A 17,505-nucleotide genomic window follows, 5' to 3' on the forward strand; every position below is an offset into this window, starting at 1 on the left:
GTGGGCTGGGCTATTCTGGGTCTATGAATACATATGCCTATTTATACCACCGGGGTGGCCAGCAGCCTTCTGCAGCAGAGAATTACGCAGAGCTGCTACTGCTGCTGCTGCCGCTACTGCTGCTACCAAGCTGGATTGACTGCAGTGTCAGGACAGCAGCCGGAGACTACAAGAGGAACCTGGTGACAACTGAGAGTCTCCTGAAACAGCCCAACCCTGTTGGGATTTAGAGGCCCTTAGACCCCAGCAAGATGAAACAGATTGGCTAAGTACCACCCCCCCCAGGAGGTGAGGCTGGAGTCCTCAGGTTGGAGGGATGGGGAGCACCATGGATTCCCCAGGGGGTCCATACCTGAACCTGGGAGCTGTCACGTCCCCTGTAGGCACCACCCGCCTGCTACAGCTGGCATTTGGCTGTACCACCTTCAGCCTCGTGGCACACCGGGGTGGCTTCGACGCTGCCTACGGCACCTTCTGCATGTCCGCCTGGTGTTTCTGCTTTGCCCTCACTGGTCTGGTGGTGGCCTTCGAGTTCACCCGACTCCACGGCTGCCTCCGTCTCTCCTGGGGCAACTTCACCGCAGCCTTCGCCATGCTGGCCACCCTCCTGTCAGCCACGGCCGCCATTGTCTACCCTCTCTATTTTACCAGGTTTGAGTGCCCCCCAGAGCCAGAAGGCTGCACTGCCCGTGACTTCCGCCTGGCCGCCAGTGTCTTTGCGGCTTTACTCTTTGTAACCTATGCTACTGAAGTGGTCCTGACTCGGGCAAGGCCAGGCCAGGTCACCAGCTACATGGCAACGGTGTCAGGCCTGCTGAAAATCGTCCAGGCCTTTGTGGCCTGCATCATCTTTGGGGCCCTGGTTCACGACAGCCGCTATGGGCGCTTTGTGGCCACTCAGTGGTGTGTGGCTGTGTACAGCATATGCTTCATATGCACCGTGGTGGTGGTAGGCATGAGTGTGACCGGCCGGGCTGGAACTCTGGGCTTTCCCTTTGACCGGATCGTAGTTGTGTACACATTTCTAGCGGTGCTGCTTTACCTAAGTGCAGCTGTGGTCTGGCCTGTCTTCTGCTTTGACCCCAAGTACGGGACTCCCTCAAGGCCCTCAGGTTGTCCTCAAGGAAGTTGTCCTTGGGATAGCCAGCTGGTGGTGGCCATCTTCACTTATGTCAACTTTCTCTTCTATGTTGCTGACCTGGCCTACTCCCAGAGGATCCGCTTTGTGCCCAGTCTGTAGGCCCAAGAGAGCTAATGCCACCCTCCACCCATCCACCCACCCACAGACACATACACACATCCTCTGTGCTGGGGTTGGCCCCTCCTCTCTCTGACTTGAGGGCTTCTGGATTTATCTGAGGGAAAGAAAGGATGTGTGGGGAGGGGAAAGCAGTGGTGGAATGTCTGGGATGGAGCTGCTGAGCGGGAAGACTGAGGGAGGGAGGGCAACAGGCTTAGACAGAGAAGATTTAGGAGACTAACATTGGAAAGGGACAAAGAATGCATTAGCCCATGTGAGGGAGTTTAGTAACCTAGGGGGAGTGGTGTGATTCTAAATGGGGAGAAAAGAGTATTATTTTGTCTATCCAGAACTTACATAGCTGGAACAGGACAATTTACCTAAAACCCAATTTGTCTCAAAATTATTTGCCTTATGGTATGAGCTCAGTAGATCAGTGTATACATGGCTTGAAAGCTCCTTGAAGTCAGGGACTGTTTGATTTTATTTGTCATATCCTCAGAATTAGCATAGCACACATAGAAAGTCTCAAATGTCTGTTGAGCTACGTTGGTTTTCATTATGTTAATATCATCACACTATCAGTGTTGTTATTCTTGTTATTTTAAAATTTGTTTCTGGAGAATTGCTTTTTAGCAGGTGATTGGTCTGGACTTCCCTTCTGGGAGACTCCTTAATCTAATCCCCTCATTACACAGGTAAGGAAATGGAAAGTGAGAGAATTTGAATGATTTGTTCAATGTTACACTGCTGATTAGTGGCAAAGCTCTAACTAGGACTCCTGACATCTGGTCCAGCATTCCTTCCATTTTTGTTTGCTATTTCTTGGCTCTTCGCTGAGCTACCAAGAAGTAAAGGTTGGATCTGGAAAGCAGCCAGGAGGAGGTTGGGGATGGAGTTGTGCACCATTTCTTACAGAATGAGAACCCAGTTTAGGATACCCTGGACCCAGGTCCACTACTGCCTGGGAAGAACACTTTGGGGGCACGGAATGCTGTGGACATGATGCATTGCAAGAAACTAAAATACTCCGGGACCTTTCCATGTCATGAAGGCCAGTGTTTGGGGTAAAAAAGACTGGACTATTTTGGGTAACATAGTTTCCCCCTTAACCTCAGTTCCTGGGCTTCTGGATTCCCATCAGAAACAGCAAGTTTACATTCAATTAGACCAGTCCCTTCCAAGAGGCCACTACTAAAGAATCCAGGATGACCTCATACCACAGAAAAGAGCTGACCACATCATCCTCTGACTCTTGGCTTCTTGACTTGACCTCCATCACTCTTCAGTCTATGGCTCCAGAGGACTTTGGCTGAGCTGCTGCTAAGTACCTCTGAGTCTTTCAGGAAGTACCTCAGAATGGAAATAAAGTAGAAGAAGTTGATTTGTACACTGGTTCTGCCTGCATCATTTCATTGAAGCGTCCCTTCCTCTGCCAAGCATATTATAGACTCAGTCACAGAATATTAGAGCTAAAAGAGACTTCACAGATAACTTACTCAAATTGCTTCATTTTATGAATAAAGCCTAGAGAAGGGAAGAGACTTACCCAAGGACGTACAATTAACAAATCTCAGCTTCCTTGTATTCCCTAGATATGCCCTCTTCATGCCTTGTTCCTTGGGTGAAAGGCCTGAGGGCTCCCCATGTTGCCTTTACATTCTCCCCAGGAAAAAATTCACAAAATTTTGGGCTACAGTAGAGGTGTTAGTCTCTTCAGATTGAAGGGCTTTTGCGTAGAATCTGCCACCAAGGAACGAAGGAATGGAAAGGGGAATTTTGTCTTCCTCACTGACCACTCTACTTTGGCAAGACCTAGGGCCTCTGGCTAAGCTGTCTCTGAGCCTGCATAAGGAAGATTTATCCCTTCATTTAGTGAGTTGGTCCAGCCTCCCCAGTCTCCACTTCCATGAAAGTTCATTCTCCAGTTCTATCATTATCATCATCAATAAACATGTATTAAGTGCTTGCTGTATATCAGGCTAAGAACGAGGCATACAAAAAAAAAAAAAGCAAAAACAGGGTTCCTGACCTTGAGGGGCCCACATGCTAATGAGGTTTATCTCTGAGAGTCAGGCCTCTTTATCTCTCTACTGGGTGGCGAGCTGCCTGGTTTCTATAACAAGCTATTTCTCATAGCTCTTATAGCTGTTTCTGGATAGGCCAGGCAGAGTCCGCAACAGAGTAGGCGTGGAATGTGGCCCCAGTTCAGGTAGTTTTCCCAGCAACTGCTTTGAAACCCTGCCAGTACAGTGTCATATCTGTTCTATTTTCACAGCTTCAACTATCACCCTGTGCAAATGAATCACAAATTTCTATCTCTGGCCTCCTAGGTGCCAGTCCCATATCTCAAACTGCCTCATACTCAGTTCCCTGCTTCCCTCCCTTCTTTCCTTCCTTCCTTCTTTCTTTCCTCCCTCCCTCTCTCCCTTCCTTCCTTCTTTTCTCCCTTCCTTCCTTTCCTCCCTCCCTCTCTCCCTTCCTTCCTTCCTTCCTTTCTTTCCCACCTTGCATCCCCTATCCACAAATACACCTGGTTTCCATTCCAAAATGTCTTATAAAAGTTGATTTCTTTATAGGTGCAACAGCTCTTTGCATCACCTTCTTCCCTCGCAGACAGAGAAAACTATCAGGATCCTTGCTAAGAATTCTGGGGCTTGTAGTGTTTGCTGCTTTTCCTAGTCTTAGAAAAGTGGCAGAAATACTAAGCAATTTAGAATTTAGAATGTGGTATTATGCCATCCCACAGGAAGCTTGAACAAAATGGAGAGAGAGAAGACAGAAGACAGGAAGACAGAGACAGGGACAGAGTGTTTAGCAGTAGCACCAGCTGTGGTAGTGACCATTGACACCTGGGGAGGTGGGACTGTAAGACTGAAGTGATGATTAGAAAGATGGAGATTGCCTCTCGTTGCCCTTTGCGGCTTGAGCGTGTCTGATTATGAGGAAATACTTCTGTAGGGGAAAATAGAGGAAGTGAGCTATTCCTCTGCAAAGATCAGAGAAAGGCCAACCAGTCTTCTCCCTCTCCAACCTCCCCACTCCTCCTGTTTATTCATTACTGGATGATTATGTGTTTCTCTCCACCCCTTATATTTCCTTAAGTGGGTTTGTTCTGACTTTTTGTCATGCTTACTTTGATCACAAATAGAGAGTACAAGCAGGGAAGCTTCTGGTTGGTTTGGTTTCACAGAATTCAAAGTTACCTTTCCATCTTAACAGCAGCAGCTACTTGATACCTGGCAAGTTGTCTTTCTCATTTTATTAGTAATTCTGTAAACTTTCTAGAGGCAAAGCTTTAAAACTGAATCTGGGGTCATTGCTTCTAGACTATTGATTTTGTTGTAAGCTGAGAGAAGAACGTAGAGGCCCAGGGGCAGCTAGGTGGTACAGTGGATAGAACACCAGTCCTGAAGTCAGGAGGACCTGAGTTCAAATCTGGCCTCGGATCAAACACTTGACACTTACTAGCTGTGTGACCCCGGGCAAGTCACTTAACCCCAATTGCCTTAACAAAAAAAAAAAAGAATGCAGAGGCCCGGAGGAAAAGACCTTGCTCTGACCTAGCCCCACTGGGTGCATAGAAGCACAGTCCGAGGAGGATTCTATCTTTTCCCTTTCCTGGGAGGGAGGAAACGAGGAGCAAGCATAGCAAACCAGCTTTGTTCTCCATTATGACACTTGCTAGTGAATTAGGCAAAAGGTCTACAGTCAACTGCTGGAGCTATGAGAATGGATGGGTTAGTTTCATTATATGTGATTTGAGGGCCATGTGTTCTCTAAAGTTCCTTCTATCTTAAAAGTCTATGATTTTATATATGATTTATATATGTATGTATCCTCAGTGCCTAAAAGAAAGTAAATCCTGAAAATTTGGTAAGTACATGTTGAATGAAAGGTGAGAAAATGGAGGCAAAATATGATCAAGAATATTAGAGTTGGAAAAGACTTTTAAATCATAGGCTCATATAGCTGGAAGGGACCTCAATAGCTATTCAGTTCACTTCTGTCATTTTGTAGATCAGAAAACTGAGGCCAATAAGGAGAAGTGATTTGGATAAGGTCACACACTCCTAAGCATCAAAGATGGTGTTTGAACCCAAATCCTCTGACTACAGAATCAATGTCCTTTCACCTGGACCATCTTGTTCAACACCCTCATTTTACTTGTGAGGAAACCTCCTTCGGAAAAATTAGATTATAAAATAAAGAGAAATAAGATGGTAGCTTGTGGGTATAGTAGGATCAAGTGAAAGGTTACACTACTCCAGTGGACAAGTCAACTGTCGCAGACAAGAACAGTTCATTTATAGAGCATTTTAAAGTTTTTCAGATGTGTTACATACATTATTTCATTGGGTCAAACTAAGGAGTTTGAATTTTATTAAATGGGCGATGGGGAACCACTCAAAGTTTTTGACCAGGGAAGTGACATAAGATCTATGCAGTAGAAAGATATATGGCTGTGCAGCTAGGTGGCTCATTGAAGAGAGTGCCAGCCCTGGAGTGAGGAAGACATGAGTTCAAATACAGTCTCAGATGCTTATTAGCTGTGTGACCCTGGGCAAGTCGCTTAACTCTGTTTGCCTTAGTTATTTCATATGTAAAATGAGCTGGAGAAAGAAATGGCAAACCACTCTTTGCCAGGAAAACTCCAAATGGGTCACAAAGAGTTGGGCATGATTGAAACATAACTCAACAGCAACAGTTAGAAAGATTGATTTGCCAGTGGTTCCATGGCTGGATTCAAGAGAGGAGAGATTGAAGAGAGGCCCACCAGTTAGAAGGCAATTGTAATAGTTTGAGAAAGAGGTGATAAGGTGGTGTCAGTAGAGCAGGAAAAGTGAGCTATTCTGGAGGCAGTGGGGCAAGGAAGAAAAAATACTGGATTTGAAGTCAGAAGATCTGAATTCAAATTCTAGTCCTGCCATTTTACTATCCGTGTGAACTTGACCAACCAAAAGTCCAGGAGACCCATATTGAATCATATCTACCTCCTGGCAGAGAAATATGATAGATTCAAGGGGCAGGTTGAGATATATGATTTTTGGACATGACCAATGTGGGAATTTGTTTTGCTTAACTATGCATATTTTTTACAAGGGCTCTTGCTTGCTTGCTTTTCCAATGGAGAGGGGATGGTGAGGAAAGAGATAAAGTAGATTTTGATTAATCAGAAGAAAGTAAATTTTTTAAAATTTGACAACTATTTGGAAGGAGTAAGAAAGTGAGAGACATAAAAGTCAAAGATAAGGTTTTGAGACAGTGTCAGGGATACCCTCAGCAGATTGAATGAGATCAAAGCTTATCATGTGTTAGTTAAATTTCAATGAACTCTGGGAAACACCTTAGCCTCCTCAGATCCACTTGTATGAAGAAGCCATAAGTGCAACCCTTTTCATTTCATGTGGAGTCTTACTTCTTTTTGTTTGTTTGTTTGGGGTTGGTTTTTTTTTTTTTTTTTGGTTAGGCAATGGGGTAAGTGACTTGCCCAGGGTCACACAGCTAGTACGTGTTATGTGTCTGAGGTCGGATTTGAACTCAGGTCCTCCTGAATCCAGGGCTGGTACTCTATCCACTGTGCCATCTAGCTGCCCCTGAGTCTTACTTCCACGTCAAAGGGGGATATTTTCTGACTGTCTTAGATTGTGTCCTATTTGGAGCCAGAAGCCCCACACGCCCTGACTACAAAGAGATGCAATACACTTACAACTCACCAGGTGGTGGTGGTAAGTGACGAAAGTTGAGCTACCAATCATCCTTTAATGTGGGATGGAGAAGAACTCCCTCCCTCCTCCCTTCAGGGATGTGATTTTCTTATTCTGAACTTACACACACACACACACACACACACACACACACACACACAAACACAAAATATTTCTATACACACAGCTGTGCACATAAAAAGAGGATTCTTTTTTGAAACCATTAATCTCTATTTCATGCTGCTTTCTTTTTAAAAAAGTATATAATAAATTCTACATATGACTTTCAAAATTCTCCTGCCTGTCTGTGCTTTCTTCTGAACTTCATTTTGTTCTGTGAAGTATTTTTAAAATGTTACAATGGCCCTTTTTTTTGGCATCACCATTATGTATCACTATTGCGCTGCTTCCCTCCCTTGGCCTCCTCATTAAAAAGCAATAGAAAAAAATAAGCTTGTAAGAGATAAGCACAGTCAAGAAAAATAAATTTACACAGTAGCACTGTCAAAAATGTATATCTCTGTTGCTTACAGTCTTGGTTGGGGGAAGAAGGGAGAGAGGAATAGAATTTGGAACTCAAAACTTAAAAAAATGTTAAAATTGCTTTTATGTGTAATTGGGGAGAAAAGAAAATATTATTTTAAAAATATGTACATCTCTGCACCTTGTACCTATTACCTCTTTGTCAGGAGATGGGTAAGCAAAGTCATGCCAGTAGATGTTTAACAGCCAGCTTCTGGGGTGGATGCGGGCAATGTATGCACACTTTTAAAGTTAATCTGTGTTGTTCATGTTTTCTCCATCATTTTCTGAAAGTTTAGACAATCAATAAGACAATGAATCAAGACGTGATCTTTGATCATTTGCTGATTTCTGAGGTGTCAGTGCTCTTACTGAAATTTTAACAATCAGCACTTTTGAGTCAGTTTTGAACTGGTTCCAGCACATCTGAAGATACAGTTGGTCAATGCATTGATCAGAATTCTTAAGTCTTTAAAAGCTGTTTTTCTTTACAATGTCGCTGTCTTCATAAATTGTCCTGGGTCTGCTCACTTCACTCTGCATCAGTTCATATGACCTAAGATTTTCTAAAATAATCTCTTTCATGATTTCCTATGGAGTAACAATAATATTTCATTACATTCATATACCACAATTTGTTCAGACATTCCCCAATTGTCTAAGATGCAATTTAAGGTACTCCCTTAGATTTTAGTTCTTTTCTCTTTTCTTTCCCTTCCCTCACCCCTTCAGAATCAAGGAATTTGCTTTGCTTATAACACTTCCCTCCCTAATATTATCCTCTTTCTTGACACTCCACCTGATATTCTAACTTTTTTCCCCTGTTTAGTTTGATTTATTTATTTCCTACTCTAAACCCTGAGTGTGTGTGTGCGTGTGTGTGTGTGTGTGTGTGTGTGTGGTCAGCTCACCTTCGTCCATTTCAGATGAGTCAAGTTTGCCTGATGCCTTCTCCCCTGACCCCTGCATCCATGTATGCATACTCTTTTTCTAATGTACCCCGACTATGACAAATAACAAGTTTCAATCTTTTCTTCCTCCTCACTGCATTAGTTATTCCTCCCTTTGCACCCCCTTCACTGTCCACTCTTAAAACCTTAAAAACAGAACTAATCTATCCCCAGGAACTCTGGTTTTCTTAAGCTTTCCCAATAACTGTTGAAGACATTAAGGTTCTAAGAGGGCACATTTCTTTTCCCCTTATTAAAATGTTAGCACTATATCACCATTCAACTCCTTTCAATCACAGAAATAAATTTGCCTTTCTAGGTTTCTCTGGATTGTTGTGTTTATATTTCAAAGTTCCTACTCAGCTCTGATTTTTTTCATCAGAAATGCTTGAAAGTCCTCCATTCCATTAAGTTTTATTTTTTCTCCCTATAGGATAAAATTCAGCTTTGTAGAGTAAGTTATTCTTGATAGTAAGCCTCTCTCTTCTGCATTTTAGTATATTGTATTCCAGTATCTTCCCTCATTTTAAATTAGAAGCTTCCAGGTCTTATGTCATTCTTACTGTGGTTCATTGGTACTTGAACTGCTTTCTTCTGCTTATAGTATTTTTTTCTTTAATATGAGAGCTCTGGATTTTGGCTAAGACAATTTTGGGGTTCATTTCAAGAGAAGATTGGCAGATTCTTTCTTTTTTTAGCTTGCCCTCTGGTTCTAATATATCTAGGCAGTTTTCATTTATGATTTCTAGAAATATAGTCTAAGATTTAAAAAAAAAAAGTCATGCTTTTCAGGGAGTCCAATAATTTTTATATCTTGACCTCTGAAAGGTCAGTTGTTTTTAATATCAGATTTATTTATAGAATTTTGTCTTTGCTTCGTGATGAATATAAAACTATAAGCTGACACGGTTTGAATAAACCAGATTTTCATAAGCAAGATGAAACTCTGACGCCTTTAGATCTCTCTCTCTCTCTCTTTCTCTCTATCTCTATCTATCTCTCTTTCTCTTTCTCTCTCCATTTGTCTCTGTCTGCCTGCCTATCTGAATGTCTCTCACATGCTTACATAATTAATAAACTGTCTATGACAAATGTGTGCCAAAAGGGGAAATTATTGAATTTTTTCTTCCACACATCTAAAGCACATCTTATATGGAAAATTTATAGATATTCACAACCAGAGTATATCTTGGGATATATAGCATAATTCTCTAAAGACTTCAAAGCATAATTCAATAGGTAGGAATGGCTTTTACCCAAACATTAGCATGTATAAATGAATGAAAAATTTATTAAGTACTTACTGTGTCAGGTACATGGCACTGTCTTAAGCACTGGGGGTTCAAAAAGAAATACAAATAGTTGACCTAATGGAAATCACATTATAATAAAGAGAGATGAGACTTTTGAGAAATATCAGGGGCAAATCAGAGAAAAAGACCCAAGGTAGATGACAATCCATCTTATTTAATGTCATTTCCATTAATAAAACAATATCTCAATCAATCAATAAATATTTATTAGGCTCCTACTACATGTCAAAAACTTCACTAAGAGCTAGGGATACAAGAAAGGCAGATGGCCCCTTCCCTCAAGTAGCTCACAAACTCATGGGAGAAAGAACATGTACACAAAGGTGTACAAATAAGTTACACACAGCATATATAGGAGATAATTAATGGAGGGAAGTCATTGAAATTAATAGGGGTTGAGAAAAGCTTCCTGTAGAAGGTGGGATTCTAATTGGGACTTAAAGGAAGCCAAGGAGGTCCAGTAGTCAGAGATGAGGAAGGAGAGTGTTCCAGGCATGGAGGAGAGCCAGAGAAAATGCCCGGAGATGAGAGATGGAATGTCTTGTTAGTTGAACAGCAAGGTGAGTGTCAGTGGAATGAAGAGTACATGTTGGAGAGTTAGGTGCTAGAAGACTGGAAAGATAAGGGGGGGGTTATGAAGGTTATGAAGGGCTTTGAATGCTGAACAGAACTTATATTTGTTTCTGATATTGACTATTTGGTGATGCCAAGTATGTTAGTGGTAAGAATTCTCTTTTCTGGGTCTAGTAGAAATAGCTGTTGACAGAAAACTGGGTAAAAAAATTTATAGCAATATCTCTGATAAAGGCCTGATTTTTCAAGTATATAGAGAACTGGGGCAGCTAGGTGGCGCAGTGGATAGAGCACTGGCCCTGAAGTCAGGAGGACCTGAGTTCAAATCCAGCCTCAGACACATGATACTCACTACCTGTGTGACCCTGGGCAAGTCACTTAACCTCAATTGCCTTGTCAAAAAACCAAAAAAAACCCCAAAAAACCATAAAAAAAACCGAAACAAATATATAGAGAACTGAGTCAAATTTACAAGAATACAAGTCATTCCCCAATTGATAAATGGTCAAAGGATATAAACAAGCAGTTTTCAGACAAAGAAATCAAAATGTGAATGTCATGTGAAAAAATGCTCTTGATTAGAGAAAAGCAAATTAAAACAACTCTGAGGTACCACATTATACAAATAAGATTAGCTAATATGACAAAAAAGGAAAATTATAAATGTTGGACAGGATGTGGGAAAGCCAGGACACTAATGCACTGTTGGTGGAGTTGTGAACTGATCCAACCTTTGTGGAGAGCAATTTGGAGCTATGCCCAAAGGCCTATCAAACTGTATGTACCCTTTAATCCAGCAATACCACCACTAGGTCTGTATCCCAAAGAGAATTTTTAAAAGGTGTTGGAAACCTATTTGTATAAAAATAATTTATTTGGTAGTGGCTAAACTCTTTTTGTAGTGGCTAGGAATTAGAAATTGAGGGGATGTCCATCAATTGGGGAATGGCTGAACAAGTTGTGCTATATGATTGTAATGGAATTTTATTATACCATAAGAAATGATAAGCAGGATGATTTCAGAAAAACCTGGAAAGACTTACATGAACTGATACAGAGTGAAATGAGCAAAATCAGGAGAGCATTGTACACAGTAACAGCAATATTGTATGATGAACATCTGTGAATGACTTAACTATGCCCAGCAATACAATGATCCAAGATAATCCCAAAGGATTCATGATGAAAAATGCTACCTACCTCCAGAGAAAGAATTGATGGCATTCGAAAACAGACCAAAGCATACTGTTTTTCATTGTCTTTCTTTTTTGTTTTGTTTGAGTTTTTCCCACAAAATGACTAATATGGAAATGTTTTACACATGCATAACCTATATCAGATTGCTTACCATCTCTGGGAAGGTGGTGGTGGGGAGGGGGGGCAAAATAGAATTTGGAACTTAAAACTTAACAGTAAATGTTAAAAATTGTTTTTATATGTAATTGAGGAAAAAATTATATTTAAAAAAAAGAAATAGCTGTTGAGGAGCAGAGGATGCAGCACCCACAGAGGCTCCTGCCTGGTCTGAGCTTCATAAGGGCTGCTTCCCTGAAGGCAGGATGGAAGCTGAACTGGTGCTCTTGGAGGAGCCCTACGGCAGCACTCCTGCCATGGCACAAGGGGGCAGTGGCCATATCTGAGGCAGAACTCAGGCCCCAGCATGGGGCCAGGGGTGGGCACAGCTCAGGCACCAGCAATTAATTAGCAGAGTCAGTGGCAGCACTCCTTCTCTGGCTCCAGAGGACAGTGACATAGGTGGGCAGTGGTTAGTCCTTGTCATAAGGAAGGAAGGCTAAGACCTGGCACAATCAGGGCAGAGCTTAGGTCCCCACGATGGAAATACCTACAACACACACAGGCAAAAGAAGTTGAGCATCAGCATTACTCAGGCCCTAGGACAGGGTAGGGATAAGCTCAGGCCCCAGGAGTTGGCAACACCTGCAGCAATGCTTATCTTCCATCAGAGAGGGGCAGTGCCCACCCCAGCATAGGGGCATAAAGCTTAGGCCCCAGGAGTGGCAGTGCCCAGCAAAGGGAGACAACTCTCCTGCCCTGGCAAGGGGGACTTTGGCCCTAGCATGGGGGCTAACCCTATAATGGGGGTTGGAGGGGAGGGAGGAGTGTTTCAGGTCCCAGTGGCAGCAGGCATGGTGTGGGGCTCTAGCAGATGCAGAAAGCAGTAGCCATAGTAGGCATCAACATGACCCCCAGCAACAGCAAGTAGAGACACGGGTCCCTGTGGCAGTGTGCATCGTCTTTGACATTAATGACCACAGACTGGGCCCTGGCGGAGTAAGAATTCTTACGGGCAGTGTCAATGTCAGAACTAGTGTAGTGCTACAGTTCTAATCTGGAACTGATGAGGCCCCCATAGTGCCCAGTGGTCAGTGGAGAACTCCTCCCCATGAAGGGCTTGAAAGACCAACGACTGGGGTTGTTGGGAGGTGTCTTATCTTCCCAACCACAACAAGGCAAGAACTCGAAGGCCTCCAAAGGGGCAGGGATTTGGTATTCTTGCCTCCCTCCTCTCCATAGGACTCTTACGGAAGGTTAAATTCTCAACTGTTGCATCATGGAAAAATGAGTACAGAATATAGAGGAATTTTCTGTATTAACCCTGGCATTAGGACAAACAACATGCTCTTCTATATTTGGTCACTCCTTCATTACATTGTTGTGGTTCAGTCATTCAGCCATGTCTAACTCTTCGTGACCCTATGGACCACAGCATGGTCCTTGTAACCTCCACTATCTCTTGAAGTCTAAGTTCATGTTCATTGTTTTCATAATCCTATCTATCCATCTCATCCTCTGTCATCCCCTTTTCCTTTTGCCTTCAAACTTACCCAACATCAGGGTCTTTTCCAGTGAGTTCCGTCTTCTCATTATGTGGCCCAAATATGTAAACTTCAGCTTTAGTATTTGACCTTCCAGTGAATAACTTGAATTAATTTAAGTATTGACTGCTTTGATTTCTTTGCTATTTCTTTTAAAATCCTTCTTGAGTTCTTCCAAGAAGGCTTTTTGGGCTTGAGGCCAGTTTATATTTCCTTTTGAGGTTTCAAATGTGGGTATATTGACAATGTTGTTCTCTTCTGAATTTGTGCCTTGATCTTCCCTTTCCCTGTAATAAGAATCTGTGGCCATTGTCCATTTCTGCTTTATGTTCATGGTGTTTGCCTATTTCCTGACTTTAAAAAAAGTTGCGTTCTCCTGCTGGAGCAAAGGGGACACTTACCCAAGCTTCTTCTCCTGCTCACCCTTGCCCTTGAATGTTTGGCTCCTGCTCACCTGGGCCTTGCACAGGGATATTTCGCTGCTGGTGGATGTCGGTTGGCCTGGAGCTTTGTCTCCTGGAGTTGTGCTTCCCAGAGTTGTGCTGAGGCACTGGGTGATTTGGTTGCTGGAGAACGTTGTCACGTGTGGTGGTTTTCTGAACTGGTGTTTACTGGTTCCCCTGTCTGTATTGAGACTCTCCGGGGGTCTTGGTGTTGGCGCTTGCCTGCTCCACCAACCTGGGTCTCACGATCTCCTCTTGGTATGCTGAGGAGGGGCTTGCCATTGGCTTGCTGTTGACACCTCCCATCCTGTACTGTTCCGCATCTCCCAGAGCAAGAAAGGCCTTTCCCATTAATCCCCCAAGCTTCCTGGGCTACAAGACTGCAGCACCCTGTCTTTTTGCTGGCTCAAGGTTTTTCCTGGGTCAATATTTTCTGGGCTTTCAGAGGTCAATGAGGGAGGGTGAGAGTGACTTACTTCTTACTCCACCACCGTGGCTCCCAGAAGCAGAGCCTCCTTACTGTTTCAAAAGTCTTTTCCAGCACCACAATTCAAAAACATAGATTCGGCAGTGCTCGGCTTTCCTTACAATCCAACTCTCACAGACATACATTGCTACTGGAAAAATCATAGCTTTGGCTATACAGACCTTTGTTGGCAAGATGAGGCTTTTTAGTATGCCATTCAGATTTGCCATAGCTTTCCTTCCAAAAAGCAAACATGTTTTAATTTCATGGCTGCAGTCACTGTCTGCAGTGATCTTTGAGCCCAAGAATATACAATCTGATACTGCTTCCATTTCTTCTCCCTCTATTTGCCAAGAAGTGATGGGACCCACTGCCAAGATCTTAACATCTCTGATGACCATCATGGTATGATTACTGATCTAGAGCCAGACATCCTGGAGAATGAAGGCAAGTGGGCCTTAGGAAGCATTGCTAACAATAAGTGGAGGTGATGAAATTCCAATTGAGCTGTTTAAAACCCTAATAGATGATGCTGTTAAAGAGCCCCACTCAATATGCCAGTAAATTTGGAGAACAAAACAGTGGCCGCTTGATTGGAAAAGATCAGTTTATGTCTCAATCCTAAAGGAGGGCAATGCCAAGGAATGTTCTGAACATTTGCGCTCCTTTCACATGCCAGCAAGGTTATGCTTAAGGTTCTGCAAGCTAGACTTCAGTGATATGTGAATTACCAGAAGAGCAGGCTGGTTTTCAAAGAAGCAGAGGAACTGAAGACCAAACTGCCAACATTCACTGGATTATGGAGAAAGCAAGGGAGTTCCAGAAAACATCTACTTCTGCTTCATTGACTACACTAAAACCATTGACTGTGTGGATCACAATACAAGGTGGCAAGTCCTCAAAGAGATGAGAGTATGAGATCATCTTACTTGTCTGCTGAGGAACCTGTATGAGGGTCAAGAAGCAACAGTTGGAACTGAACATGAAATAACTAAATGGTTTAAGATTGGAAAAGGAGTACAATGAGGGTGTATATCATCACCTTATTTATTTAACTTTTATACAGAGTACATCATGCAAAATGCCAGTCTAGACGAATCAAAAGTTGAAATTTAGGTTGCTAGAAGAAACAGTCTCAGACATGAAGATGATACCACTCTGATGGCAGAAAGTGAAGAGGAGTTAAGAAGCCTTTTGATGAGGGTGAAAGAAGATAGTGTTAAAGCTGGCTTGAAGCCATTACATTGAAGACATTACATCTTGATGCCCTTTGGGTTTTTTTTGTTTTTTGTTGTTTAGTGAGACAATTGGGGTTAAGTGACTTGCCCAGGGTTACACAGCTAGTGTCAAGTGTTTGGTCTGAGGCCCGATTTGAACTCAGGTCCTCCTGACTCCAGTGCTCTATCCACTGTGCCACCTACCTGCCCCTGCCTTTTGTTTTGTCGTTGCTATCCTTCTGGTTTAATTTTTCTTTTTTTATTGCTAGTTGTGTTCATTGCATTTAAGGTCATCTAATAACAGCCTTAACACCATTTAACTGGCGGAAGATCCTCCAGAAGATCTTTAAGATTTTGCCACCATGAGTTGGAGTCTGATAGAAGCAATATTTCCTAGAGCCTTGTCATATCAGCTGGGCTTAGTTTTCCTAAGTCTCTGTGCCATTCAGATTAGGTTTGTTTTCATTAAAATTGTTCCTGAGAATCAATTTAGCCCAGGGGACTAAGACTTAGGCCATTGCTATAGTTTCCTGGTCACTTCAATAGAAAAGCCAATATATGGGGAGGATGACTCCAGGATTCCTCCCTGAGGCTTCGGATCAGAAGACCAGTGTCACAGTGAGTTGCTGCATTCCCAGCCTTGGAATATCCACGTGTACCTCCATAGCCCTACGTTAGCATATGGGGCAGAGATTCCTGAAGCATCGCTTTAACTTTCAGGCCAATGCTGGTGAATGAAGTCATCATGAATGGCCCATGTTCAAGAAATCCTAAACCTCAGAGCATGCTCTGTCTCATTGGAGTGTTTTGGCCAATTAGACAATTGTATTAATTAATAAGAAGATAATCATTATTGTGAGGTTGCCTAGTGCAGTAGTGAAGTAGAGCTCTCCTAAATCCACCTACAGCTGATTCTGTTGATCTCCCATCATAAGGTCAGTGGCTGGTTCTAGTTTCCCCAACTAGTGGTCTTTCTAGACCGAGACTGCAGTGTTGGCCCCATTCCAGAACTTCGAGTTAAATCTCATTTAGCCTTCTTAGGAAGTTCAGGCCCTCAGTTACTAGCCTCGTCTCTAGGCCATGCCAATCAGTTAACTGCCCCTTGGAGCAATTATGGTGTAGAAAAATAACATGAAAAGCTGTCAAGGGAAGAATAAATTTAATAGCTCCCAGTGTGGCATTTATAACTATCCATCTTCTTTCTCTTTCTCTCCTCCTTGGGAGCGGCATGGGGGAGTGGCGAATGGGAAGGGAAGGAAAGGCCATACTATATACCAAAGCAGTTGGGATATTAAATTGATATTTCTAATGAAGTTGACCACATTAAACTTAATTAGATGGGGTGTATTATAGGACAGAATAAGCCACATCACACAAAGAGAAACAATTTAAGATACAAGTCATAGAATACTTTCTAAAAGCAATTTCTTTCCCATTTTAAGACTTAGTGACAAGGTAACAATGGTCCCAGCCTACTCAAGTTCACAAATACCAAGAACCACAGCTGTATCCATGCTTCTATAAAAGGCAATGATAACACCATAAAGAATGGTGTGGTTGAGGCAGTTAGGTGGTGCAGTGGATAGAGGACCTGCCTTGGAGTCAGGAGGACCTGAGTTCAAATCTGGCCTCAGACACTTCACACTTAACTAGCTGTGTGACCCTGGGCAAGTCACTTAATCCCATTGCCTAGCAAAAAAAAAAAAAAAAAAAAAAAAGAATGGTGTGGTCACCAAACCATCCTTTAAGAACAGTGTAGTCAACAAGCTGTCTTTCAATCATTACAGACTCATTTGTATACCTGAACATACATCTAAGAAATCCTCTTTCAAAGAATACAGTTTAAACACAATACTTAATAAAGTTAGGTGGGAATGGCCTGGGCAATCTTCCTCTGAGTTTAGGACTCTGGGGCGGGGTGGGAGGGTGGAGGTGGGGTTCAGGTTAATATGGGAGCCACAAAGAAAGGAGCCTTCAGTACCTTTCAGCACTGATAACCATTCAGGTAAGCTAGGTAGCACAATGAATAATGACAATAATAATAAAAGCTAGCATCTATATAGCACTCTAATGTTTCCAAAGTGCTTTATGAGTATTGTTTCATTTTATCCTCACAACAACCTCCCTTTTATCTGACCTCCATTCAGGTAAGCTAGGTAGGCAGATGGGTGAAGCAATGGATAGAATGCTGGGCCTGGAGTTGGGAAGATCTCAGTTCAAATCTAGCTTCAGAAAC

The 17,505-nt window shown here is 42.6% G+C and overlaps 1 protein-coding gene across 1 annotated transcript; it reads left to right on the plus strand.

Moving 5' to 3' along the window:
* Positions 1 to 316: 316 nt before the first annotated feature.
* On the plus strand, positions 317 to 1,240 carry MYADML2 (myeloid associated differentiation marker like 2). The gene has a single exon (XM_027850062.1). The coding sequence runs from the start codon at positions 317 to 319 to the stop codon at positions 1,238 to 1,240; it is 924 nt and encodes a 307-aa protein (XP_027705863.1).
* The last annotated feature ends 16,265 nt before the right edge of the window (positions 1,241 to 17,505 follow it).

Source organism: Vombatus ursinus, unplaced genomic scaffold (assembly GCF_900497805.2).
Source record: "Vombatus ursinus unplaced genomic scaffold, bare-nosed wombat genome assembly UNPS02008996.1, whole genome shotgun sequence".
NCBI classification, from domain to species: domain Eukaryota; kingdom Metazoa; phylum Chordata; class Mammalia; order Diprotodontia; family Vombatidae; genus Vombatus; species Vombatus ursinus.